General features: G+C 41.7%; 1 protein-coding gene across 1 annotated transcript in view; it reads right to left on the reverse strand.

Annotated features, from left to right (window-relative positions):
* oca2 (oculocutaneous albinism II) overlaps window positions 1-13,054 on the reverse strand; it is an 84,438-nt gene that overhangs the window by 38,858 nt on the left and 32,526 nt on the right. The window contains exons 14-17 of the mRNA XM_049587745.1: window positions 7,758-7,890; window positions 3,001-3,148; window positions 1,055-1,112; window positions 764-872 (exon numbers count right to left, since the gene is read on the reverse strand). Of these exons, the coding sequence (XP_049443702.1) occupies window positions 764-872; window positions 1,055-1,112; window positions 3,001-3,148; window positions 7,758-7,890 (448 nt within the window). The remainder of the gene's footprint in view (window positions 1-763; window positions 873-1,054; window positions 1,113-3,000; window positions 3,149-7,757; window positions 7,891-13,054) is intronic.

Consider the following 13,054-nt stretch of genomic DNA (forward strand, 5'->3'; position numbering starts at 1 on the left):
TTTCAGTGCAGCCTTTTGTCCTGCTTTTAAAGAAAATATACATTCCAGTTCGTTCAACACATTTACCATAGTAGTTTCAAATGTATACAATACAGTGTTGGTTGTTTACGAAATGCACTCACGCCGCTCCTTGTCCCTGTTCTGATGACATGATTTCAAATAACCCGCCCCAAAGTAATAAACGGTTGTGATTGGCCCAGTAAGCCAAAACTGATGCCAGAATTCACGTTTATGACTCCGTGGCCAGACTGATCTGCAGAGCGAAATAGAATATGAGCTCGCAAGATCAGGATGTGACTATGACTAACTGTGCACTGCTTGTGATTTTTCTCGTAAATGTCACCACAGACATCCAGTTAGTAATACTGCTCATATATAAATATTACAGTACTTTAGTGGGCCATTGGCTCGATCTCCATCGTGGTGTGTCATTCAGGGATAGGTAGCGACTGAACAGATGTTTATTTAGATTAAAATCTTAAAGATTACTTCAATTTCAGGTCAAACGTACATACTGTAATTTTAACGGAAGATTATTTCCGTTATTTCCAGGTTTGCAGCGCATGAGTAGTTAAGTCAAGGGTCTAAATGCAGCTCAGTATCCATGTAATTTCTTGGTTGCATTTGTTATTCAGCCCATTATTTGGGATCATTCCAAATGCAAGGACAGAGGAAGCTGTTTTTCATAATTACATGACAGAACCTAGAACCACCCAGCCGGGCCTGTAAAAGCTGCGCTATAATGAGACGGTGCCGTGCTTACCGAGCTCCAGATGAATGCTGGGAACGAAGGAGTTGAGAAAGAACATGAAGATCACCACGCCGAGGACGGACACACACTTCACCAAAAGAACCTTGTCAGTTATTCTGTGCTGTGGAGGAGAAAAAAATATACTCTGTGTAAATGGGGAGAAAGCCGTTTTATCATACAGCTGATGGTATTTGTCTCAAGTGAAGTTTCAAAGACAAGGCCAGCTTCATTATTGAGATAACATTGATGCAGCACAGTCACAGTGGGCGAGGAATCTGTCTGAGGTGAAATATGAAAACCCACCTTCTTTTGCAACTCTTGAATGTTTTGCTCCCAGTTCTTGTCCTCTTGGGATATTTGTCTGTCAAACACAAAAAACATTTTAATCTCACATTAATAAGTGTTAAAGCACTAACTAATCACTCTCTCAGGAGTTTTAAAAATATTAGTTAGTGTGGAAAATAGTGCCTCTACCAGCTTGTGAAAATACAAAATTAATGTTGTGCAGTGTCATGAGTGTTGTGTATGGTCAGCCCACCCAATCACCAGAAAAACTGTTCATATTGTACTTTTTTTCCAAACCATGGATAAGTTACATTTATACATTATTTTGTAGTGGATACATTGGAACTTTATTTCTCATCAAGGCTTTACTGAAGGTGTGGTAAGGTTTTGGCACAAAAAACACTTGGTTATGATTAGGAAAAGATCATGTTTTTTGGCTGGGAACACCCACATTTGGTGGCAAAAAAGCTTCTGGAAATCAGGGACGGGTCGGTGAAAAGCTCCCAGGCTCGGTGGCTTAAACAGCAATATGTCAGTAAATAACACCCGGGTTCAGTGGCTTATTTGCTGCTGGGAAACACAGCAATGTTTCAGTGAAAAACACCAAGGTCTGGTGACTCAAACACCACTGAAAACCCTGCAAAGGCTCACCTAAATACAGTGTGTTGGTTGTTTCAAACACTGGTCTGCAGCTTGGTAGGTGTCTCGCCTAGCTGTCACACCATCCAGGTACAGGTCCTGTTTGTGCATGTGTGTATTTCAGGCCTGTCAGTGAGTGAAAAAAAATGAATTTCCCTTCAGGGATTAATACAGTGTATCTTTCTGTTTTCTAACCCTGTTGACCTACTCTTTGTTGCAGCACATACTCGTTTGAACGCTCCTCTAAACACGGCTGAGAAATCATATCAGAATCTTTAGTACAACCTCATATGTCAACCCACAGAGATCCCCAACCCAATCACCGTGTGTTTAGGTTTTGGTTAGAGAAGACTGTGTTTCGACTTAAAACGCCCACAGTTGGTGGCACAAATGCCAGTGGAAATGCAGCAATGGGTGACTTAAAAACAAAAACAATCAGGTTTGTTGGCCCAGTTGCCGGTGGAAACTCCACAATTCTCTGCTAAAAAAACATTCATGTTCAGTGGAAAAGCAGTGAGGGGTAAAGAAAAAACATCCACGTTTCTCTGGCCCAAACACCAGTTGAAAAGCTGCAATGCTCGGCTAAGAAACGCCAAAGTTCAGTGCCACCACTGCTGGTGGAAAAGTTGCAGTGGGTGGCTTAAAAACACCCAGATTCAATGGCCCAAAAAGACAACTGTTGTTTTCAGTCTCGCACAGTGTATTGCGGGTCGGCAGCTGTCTCACGGAGCTGTCACACCATCCACAATCCCTTCCAGCGATTTGCCAATTTACTGCATCACTTTAGAAATGCTGATATGACACATATAAAATGTCCAACGTAGCATATTCATGGTTTGCAGAAATGTCTAATACAAACATTTTCCTCTGGTGACTGGGCTGATATGAGACTGCTGTATTTCCCAGTGGTAATACACTGTATTTGTGCTGTAATTGTGTTTCTGTCTAGAAAACATCTTGGACAAAGGGACCAAAAAAAAGGCTATTCTTGGACCTCCTCACACTTTTCCTTCCTTGATTGTTTTTGACCAAAACAGTAACAACTGCTGAGTAAAATGTTGTTTTAAAAGAATGAAGTATTCTAAAAAACGAAACTAAATATGCATCATTGGACAAACACAAGAGGTTTTATTCCAAAATAATATTGAGATTATACTGGATTCTTTATAGATGAGCACCAATAATGACTGTATCATGTGTAAGATTATGTTTATGGGAAAAAAAAGAGGACATGATGTCAGAGTACAGAAAATGTGTTCCTGTGAGAGGCGATAACATTCTCAACAATGACAGATGCATTTTCTGTTTTCAGAGCTTTTTCTAACCTTTGGAAGGTTTTCATCAGCTTGCGGAGCAGACTTTCCAGGTTGAGGACTTTTTGCATCAGGAGGCATTTCACAGCTGTCTCCTCTCGGCTGGCGGGGTTAATACGCTGAGCCGTCTGCCTCCAAACCAGGATCTCATGCTTGAGTTCTGGAGGAATAGGACAAAGAGAGCAGGAGAGAAAGCTGCCTGTTTAGTGCATGTTAAACACATGGGCTGCACAGTCATTCCAGTGGTGAAGCTTAGTAGCAGTATGCGGCTTGTTTATAGTGGGGGATTTGGTTGGTAATAGCTCCTACAGCTGAGGCTTACTGAGAGGATATAACGATGTTTCCGGTCAATATGCTGTGAGCCCCCATAGAGGGACTAATGCAGCCAGGCGATGGGCACATTGACCAGCTCAGGAGCAGACAGTGTTGAAGCAGGATACAGCCTGGGGGAGCTGAACGCCTGTGTAGATATCAGTAGGTGCAATCCTTTTTCAGGAAGGTTGCTAGGTGACCTTAATAGGATCTAACTGGCAAAGGAAAAAATATTCCTGTAAGCGAATCTGCACAATTACCAGTCGTAGCAGGGGCTTGAGCTGATCCAGCTGTATGCTCCCCTAGGTAGGCCCAGGTTGGCGGGAGAAGCGGAAGCTCCACAGGGTGGGATTTACAGATGGGCCATCGGGCCTGCATTGAACGGTCACTGCAGTGATCGGCAGTGGCTTCCTTCAATCTGTGGGGGCTTAGTGGGACAATACAGCTCCTAACACTCTGTCTTCCTCATACCTTAAAGGGTAGCTACAGTATTCGTCAACCTGGGCCCATTTTCCATCTTTTTTTTTGTCTAAGTGACTAATGGGAACAACAATTTTTGGAAATGGTCGAGTATTAATTGAGCCCACTGCAGCCATTAGCCACAAAACAGGCTGCAATAACACCACTTGGGGCAGGTTTAAGTTCACTGAAAGTGTTTGTTTCTGTCACTGACAGGCTCATTTGCTTCTGTAAATGTCCGACAACATAATGAAAAAGATCCCTACAGAGAAATACATTTTTCTTAAGGAGTAAGATCTTTTTTGTTTAACCAGAAACAGACCCAAAATCGCCATCACCAAACCCACCAGACTCCATTTAAATAAACAGTAATTTTAGCACCAACAGAGGCAGCATATTACACAAATCAAGATGGTTTTTATACGTTTTATTTTGTTGCTGTTGACTTTGAATGAAGCGTTTTTTTACTATGATAAAATTAACATTTATTTAAATGAAGTCTGGTGAGTTTGATGGTAACAATGTCAGGGATGTCTCTGGTTAAAAAACTGATCTTGCTCTTTAACAGAAAAATCTATCTCTGTAAGGATCCTTTCTTTAATGATGTCAGACACTTATAACAATCTGAGCCTGTCAGTGGCAAAAATAGAAACTTATAGTGGATGTAAATTAACGGTGCACAAATGCCCCAAGTGATCACATTGCAGCCTGTTTCACAGCTGCAGCACTCTCGCTAAATACTGAACCAATTTAAAAATCATCCCATCCATCAACTAGAAACAAAAACATGGGAAAATAGGATAGAGATTGAAAAATACCAAACGTACCCTTTAAATGGGAGCAGTGTGGGGAAGACTGGGGAGTTTGGTGGTCTCTCTTTTTTTAACGATCCCCTGCTGAGGTTCTCTCTTGGGGGGGGCAGTGTACTATTGCGGGTAAACACTGATAAGAGGTGTATTCCAGGAAGAATTGCAAAACAATTTCACACAAATATCTCTATTTTATTACTTTGCCCATTAACTCCATCCCCGGGGTGTCGTATGCAAAGATCTACAGTAGCGCCGAATAGATTGTAGGATGGAGGACACAGTTACTATCCCAACTAAACACACCCTGTGGTTTTTATTCTTATTAAGTGATCTTACGCTACTGCTGGACAATGTGCAGACAATGTAAAGTCTTGAGGGATGGCCATATCATTGTAGTTTCTGTTAACAGATAATTATTGAGATATATGAAAGATCTGATTAGCTGAATAGCTGCTACAATAGCACAATGAGGAGAAAAACTGTGCTGCTCTCAGGCTGCTCCCACGAGTGAGGATATTTTTTTTTACTACCAACTAGTCACAGCCAACAGCTGAACATCAGAGTAAAAGGGGTTTTCTAAGATGAGCCATGTGGTGTCTGGGACAGGGGGTGAGTCATTAGTCTGTCAAGAGGCCGAGCTGCTGAAAGAGGCAAAAGGTGAAAGTGTTACACTTCGGGCAACGATGTGAAACGTGGCATACACCATGTGTGCTTTAATTAAACTCATTTTAACCACTTTAATAAAACCAAAATTAGGTTAAAATATCTCTAAAACCAGCTTTAAAACATTAGCAGTTTATCTTTACCATCATGACCACGGAGAGATCTTCCATTTAATTAACCAGCATGCCATAATGCAGATATGTTTTATCTGACATGATAAGGGAAATCTGATGAGGGCAATGTGAATACAATATTGTGGAAATTACTTAAGACAGAAGGGGGGACGTCTTCAATTCAGAGGGCACACACATCATGTGTAGAGGTCAGAGGGCCGCGGCCGTAATGCAGAGTTAATAAAGTTTCTATGAGGTCATCACGTCGCCTGAGAAGATGGGCTGCAGTTCCAGGTTAGTATGTGCACAGATGTTCTTAGGGGGTTAAATCACCTTGTGCTAATAATCAAAAGCTATCACAATTGATTTAAGATCGCGCCACATCCAGAGCAATCCCATAATTAACATTTCAGCACCATGACAACATGATCGCGCCCCTGCCTGATGGCACCCTACATCTTAAAGGATTACTTATCCCCCCAAATGACCATTTATATATCAATTAGTCCATACCCATAGAGTACAGCATACCATACCATGACTTAGTCATACCAAAAATTAGAAGAAAAAAAAAACATTGGTCCACAGGGGGAGCCACAGCGATCGGTCGCATTTTAGCCATTTTTAAACATTTTTCTGTTGTTATAGCGCCACCCAGTTGCCAATTAGAGTTAAATTTCTCCAGTCACCTTGAGGCGTCCTGTTCTACATATCTACCAAGTTTAGTAAAAATCCATATGGCGGTTAGGCCTAGATAAGAAATGAGCTCTCTAGCGCCCCCATTTTGTTTGATGGGGTCAATAATGGAGGGGTCCCCTCAGATTATGTGTGGTCATATGCCTACAAAGTTGCGTGGTGATGGGTGAAACCCTTGAGATGTTATACACCTTTATGTGATGAGCCACGCCCTCCGCAATATTCATTGCCTTATAGAAGCTCAGTTTTAGTAAGTTTTCCAACTTTTGCCAAGAGGGAACTTTAGATATTGCTCCCTAGATTATGTTCACCCAGTTTCATGCAGATCGCTCAAACTTCCTAGGAAGAGATCCATTTGAAGAGTTTTTCAAAAAATTCAAAATGGCGGAAAATCTATATAGTGGAAGTTATGGGTTCTTGAGGCTAATTTGTTCCTCATGAGGAGAGGCATCTCTGTGCAAAGTTTCATGTCTCTACGACATACGGGGCATGAGATATGCCCATTCAAAGTTTGCAATTTCAATCGGTTGCTATAGCGCCCCCCTTTGGCCAATTGATGTAATATTGCTTCATTGGCATCCTCCCATGACCCTCTGCCACTGTGCCAAATTTCACATGAATTAACCAAGTCAGTGAGGAGAAAAACGTGGAACACACACACACAGACAGAGTTTTCGTCATTATATAGTGAGATTATTCAGCCTGTGTTATGTTGAACTTCAAATCCGAAAACTGAGAAAACTCATAATGAATTAAGTCATAGGGGTCCATGTTTAACAACAGCAAACCTGTATCACACCATCTGTTTACAAACTCTCACACAACTCGTGCAGTATAATCCAAGTCTCATTTATCCAGTCGTATACTCAGACAGCCCTGGGAACTGAAGACAGTGAAACTTGTCTATGCTCTCTTCAAAGCCAGGCTCCACAGAAAAAAACAGTAATTTTGACGTCACACAGAGGCTGGTTGTCTTCCACTGCCTCAATAAGCTGGTTTGTGTATTTGTGTGACTTTGGTGTTTTGAAGGGTTAGTTCAGATTCACCAAAGTCACACAAACAAATTTATCGAGGCAGCAGTAGACCAGCAGCTTTCATGTAGAATTATTGTTTCTGTCAATGGAGTCTGGCTTTGAAGAGAGATCCACTTTCTGTTCAGTTCCCTGCCGGACAGGGCTGTCTGTTTGGGAGGTGCTGAGCACACGACTGGATAAATGAACTAGGATTATACTGCACGAGATGTGTGAGAGTTTGTAAATCCACTCACAATTCTCTCTCTATCCCACTCCCACACTATAGGTGTTTTCCTCTCCCGGTTAGCCAGACAAATGTTGCCACGATCTCCCTCAGCCATTCATGTTGCTGCTGCCAACCTTTAAATCTGTTCTCCTCTCTGCTCCCGTCAGCTGTCATTTTAGGCAGAATGTCACGCCCTTCTCCATCCCATTCACGTCAAGATCCACAGCTCCCTCTTCATCTCATCTAATCACCACCATCACCACCACTAGTGTCTAGAGGTTCCCTTGTCTACTACATCTTTACCACCCTCCTGGATTATATGACATCACGATGGGGTTTAATCACCAGAGACTTTTCACACTTCTCATACCTATGTGCACATGTGGATAAATATTTTCTTCACAGATTCAATATAACATGGTGTGAGTTATTGATGTACAAATGGTCATTTGTGGGTTGAATTATTCCTTTAACTTACCGACTATTTCAATGGACTCTTTGTTGTAGAGTTTTTTGTTCCAGTAGAGCATCCTCAGGAAAGGAAATGAAGAGAGGAGGACGAGGCATATTCCAAGGAACATGTAGCCTGTGAAACTGGCAAAATCAATTCCCTGTAAGACAAAAGAATAAGAATGTGTCAGACAGCACAGGCTTGTAAGATAAGACGTGCTCCAAGATTTCATTCACATATAAGTGTTAGTGCCTTGACATCAGTCCTGGTGAGAAAATAGAGGGACAGCTGTCTGCAGTGATGATCTGCACACCAGTGACACAAAGATCATCTTGTGAGAATTAAGCTCAAAGGCTTCAGCTGAACTGTTCATTGTCTGAGGCAAAGAAAAACTCGGCAGAAGGATGTAAGCAGCTGCATGTGTACACACTATAATACAGTATTCAAATAATAACAGGTCTGTACGTTTTGCAAAGGAGGTGTTAAGGTGCATACAGTGGCAGTATAATAAGTGGCATTATAAGCAAGATAAGCAACCTTAGGAAACTTAAATAACAAATTATAAGCAAAGAATTTGATTATTGCATGATAAAGGGTGGTGATAATTACATCCTTAGGGTTTTCTCATGTCCACCAAGCTCTAGTTTGGCGCAAGGCACACATCACTTCCTGCATGAGTAAGACACAGCAGCCCCCAGCAGAGGTTGTCCTCAAAGTTGAGAGCAAATCTTTCACAAAGAACCATTTTATCAGAAGCATCCTGCAAAGTGTGTCCTTGTATGAAATCATCCACATAAGATACCCTTTCTGCAGCCTCTAATTTGAAGCTGTTAAGATGCTGAGTGATTCATACTGTCTTTACTTCTTGTGCCTGCACAGTGTGAGGAAAGAAGCCCAGACACTCAGTGATAAAAGTGGTTAATAGTGACCTCTACAGGATTTGCAATTTCAAGTTGCAACAAAAAAGATGAAAGCAGAGATGAGGTGGTGCAATGACACATGCAGCAGGATAAACCAGCACAGAGAAATACACAATTCAATATAAATAAATTTAGATTATTAAGATATTCTCACATATATAATAAATATCTGAAACACCAGGTATAAAGTATAAAAGAAATGCTAATGTCCGTCCTCAAGTAAAATCTCAGAAACAGCTGTGGGAGATGTGCAGGAGACCTTTAGCATCTTATCAGTTACACCGTATCAGTTCACACAAACTGATCATGTCACTGTGTCACCTCGGTGCCTCTCTCAAACAGTACTCCTTTACTCATACCTCCAAAGAGACAGCCCAGTCACCAGAATAAAACACTGGTTTTGTACATTTCTGCAAACCAACAATATGTTACATTTGTATGTTTAATTCGTATGATGTAATTCAGATTAGGAGGAGGAGGGGGAGGGCGGATGGCATGACACCTTGGTAAGACGGTGTCGAGCAGAAGACGGCAGCGGACCATTGATCAAGACCAGCAAAAGCAGGTGTTTGCTAATGAAAATTCAGGGCATGTCCAGCTGTGTTTGTAGCGACAAAAGCAGGTGTTGTTTAAACATGAGTTCAGCACATGTCCAGCTGTGTTAGTAGCAATAAAAGCAGGTGTTTTTAAAGACAAGTTCAGGACATGTCTTGTCCAGCAACAAAAGCGGGTGTTTTTTAACCACAGCTTCAGACATTTCCTGCCACTTTTGTCGTGGCTAAAGCAGGTTTTTTAACAACAATTTGAGACATGTTCAGCTGTATTTGTAGCAACAATAGCAGGTGTTTTTTTAAACACAAGTTCAGGACAAATCCAGCTGTTTTAGTAGCGACAAAATCTTTTTTTTTAACATGAGTTCAGAAGATATCCAGCGACAAAAGCGGGTTTTTTAACAACAGTTTGGGACATGTCCAGCTGTATTTGTAGCAAATAAAGTGGGTATTTTTAATTCAAGCTCAGGGCATGTCCAGCTGTGTTTGTGGCGACAAAAGCAGGTGTTTCTAACCCATGTTGGGGATATATCTCTGACTGTGTTTGTAGCAATAAAAGCAGTATAACTCGTGTTGTTTAAACACGAGTTCAGGACGAGTCCAGCTGTGTTAGTAGTGACTGCAGTCGGTGTTTTTCAACCACAGTTTAAGACATTTCCAGCCAAGTTTGTAGCTACAAAAGCAGGTTTTTAAAAACAGCTCAGGACATGTCTTGTCCAGCCCCAAAAGCGGGTGTTTTTTAACCACAGCTTCAGACATTTCCAGCCACTTTTGTGGCGACAAAAGCAGGTTTTTTAACAACAATTCAAGACATGTCCAGCTGTATTTCTAGCAACAATAGCAGGTGTTTTTTGTAACACGAGTTCAGGACAAATCCAGCTGTGTTTGTAGCGACAAAAGCAGGTGTGTTTTTTAACATGACTTTGGGACATGTCCAGCTGTGTGAATAGCATCAAAAGACAATGTTTTTTAATGTGAGTTCAGGAAATGTCCACCTGTGTTTGTGGTGACAAAAGCAGGTGTTTGTTTAACGCAACTTTGGGACATGTCCAGCTGTATTAGTAGCAACAAAATCTTTTTTTTTAACATGAGTACAGGACATATCCAGTGACAAAAGCAGGTGTTTTTTAACAACAGTTTAGAACACATCCAGCTGTGTTTGTAGCAAATAAAGTGGGTATTTTTAGTTCAAGCTCAGGGCATGTCCAGCTGTGTTTGTGGCAACAAAAGCAGATGTTTTTTTGTTTGTTTTTAGCGCAACTTTGGGACATGTCCAGGTGTGTTTGTAGCAACAAAAGAGGGTGTTTATTAACAACAGTTTGGGACATTTCCAGCCAGTGGCGGCTGCTGGTCTTTCAAACAGGGGAAGCTCACTTTAAGTTTACATCATAAAATTTAAATTTAATTTAAAGTCATATTGTAGCGAGGCAGTAACTTATAAAAGTAACATTAAATTGAAGCTGTTTTTCAACCACACTCATGTGATAGACCCACAGCCAAACACACCTCAAAGATTTTCAGATGGGTTTACAAACGGTGAAAATGAGCTAAAATTTTATGGAAATAAGGAACTCTGGATGGCACTCTGTCAGAAGACTCCACTCACAAATATCCGCATGAGACTGAGCTTGAAATGCGACGATGCTGGTGTGTATTTCCAAAGCGCTGTCAATCACAAAGGGGTTCGGCCTTTTAGACAATTCCTCCAATCATCATGCAGACACCGAGCGTCCTCTCCCGCCTCCCGCTCCATTAGGTCCCAGGGAAGCTGAGCCTCCCTGGAAGTGACGATTTTGTCGCATTTATCCAATGACCGTCTCGCTTTGCTGCATGAAAAAAACCTGCTCAGCGCTGTCTCATAGGAATGCTTGGAGGCTCCGCGTCCACCGTGCTGACACGAGAATGTATGACAAGAAGGTCGTGTTTGAAAACTGGTGATAAACAGTTGACGTTTGAGCATTATAGTCATGATGTGAAACGCATCCTAACGCACGTTTAATGCAGTGTAAATTCTTATTTTGATTTAAATTCAATAGTGCATATTTGACCATTTCTTCTATGAAATTTTAGGGGAAGCTCAGCCTGCCTTGCTGTCTCCAGCCATGTCTGTGTATTTCCGTGCAGCACATGTGCAGCTGTATTTGTAGTGGCAAAAGTGGGTATTTTAAGCCAAAACATAAAGTCTTACCAACTGTAACCAAGAAGTTGTTGTGCCTAAACCTATAGCCACACAACCAGTGTTGTCACAGCATGACATTGAAAACTGAAAGCTTCAACATATCAGCTACATAATGCAAATGTAACATATCCATGCTTTGCAGAAACATACAATGCCAACATTTATTCTGGGAACTGGGTTAACAGATATCTGCTCTCTCTGTGTGCTGTGACCTTCAGGGCAGCCTCAGGGGTTAAAGATAGCTGCACATTCAAGCCTGCTGTAAATGAAAACTCTACCGTTTATGTTTTAGTTGGAACCTAGAGGTAGAAAAAATGATATGAATTCCCTATATCTCTGTCAGTCCAGTAAATCTCTCTCACATATTTCCAACTGTTCAGTGGCAAGACACAAGAGAGGAAACCACTAGAAAATATTATACTGGTTTTAGTGGTTTTTCTGCTGTAATGTATCTCTGTTTGCAGCCATAAACTGTGACCCCGGTGTGTCCACATTTCAGAGCCAATGTCAATGCCTCTTCAGACCGGTTGGAGGAGATCCATTTGGCAAGGAGAGTCACTAATGTCCCTCAAAGAAATTATACCAAAAGGAGGTAGAGATTTTGTATGCGCTATGCTACCTTGCTCTGTAACAAATCAAATACAAGGACACTCTGAGGAGGGGCAGAATCGCCCAAACACACGCCTCACAGCTGTGCCATTCTTTCTATCTCTGGATTTCTCCCGGAAATCCCCTCGACACAAACAAGCAAGCCTGCAAACAAACAAACAAACAGGCAAGCAAACCATGCATGCACACACAAGCTGTCCTTATCAGAGGCCAGACATGACCGAGTGAGCGCGCCGTTGCTGCGCCACCTGGGAAACGGAGCCAAGACAAACCGGACAGCGGGCCGTGGGAGCCTGGCGTGGTAGGAGCTACTGTATACAGGAGGAGACCACATACTGCTGCACCCGCAAAGGCTAAAATGTCAAACACAGTAAACAGATGCCACATCAAGCAGCTGGGAAAATGTCATGTCTTCTAGTGATGTAGTATTACGTCCCTCTGAGTATAAGAACAGTGAAGGTTATGAGAAGAGCCTACAAGTCATTGCCCTTTTCAGACAGCGACAGGCTGCTCTGATTAACCCAGGAAAATGTTCTTACTGCCGTTTACTGACATCACTTCTGTCACAATCTACACAATGGAGGACAACTTGCCGCTTAATGGTTTTTCAAAATATCATGGGGGGATAGAGAAAAACAATGTACAGTGTGTGTTCATTAGGCTGAAAGATGATATGTCAAAGCCTGTCTCCTAGAAATTACATTTTACTAATTTTCATTATGACAATGTGGTGACAACATAAACACTGCCTGGATTATGTTCAGAGTTTCTTTAAGATACTGAAACACTACATTTATGTAGGGTGGTGGTTAGAGTGGGTGGTGGACATGCATAGTATAGGACTGTGTGTATCTCACTATATAATGATGAAAACTCTGTCTGTGTGTCTGTTCCACATTTTTCTCCTCACTGACTTGGTCAATCCATGTGAAATTTGGCACAGTGGCAGAGGGTCATGGGAGGATGTGAATGAAGCAATATTACATCAATTGGCCAAAGGGGGGCGCTATAGCAACCGATTGAAATTGCAAACTTTGAATGGGCATATCTCATGCCCCGTATGTC

The sequence above is a fragment of the Epinephelus fuscoguttatus genome, linkage group LG10 (genome assembly GCF_011397635.1).
Source record: "Epinephelus fuscoguttatus linkage group LG10, E.fuscoguttatus.final_Chr_v1".
In the NCBI taxonomy this organism is placed as follows: Eukaryota; Metazoa; Chordata; class Actinopteri; order Perciformes; family Serranidae; genus Epinephelus; species Epinephelus fuscoguttatus.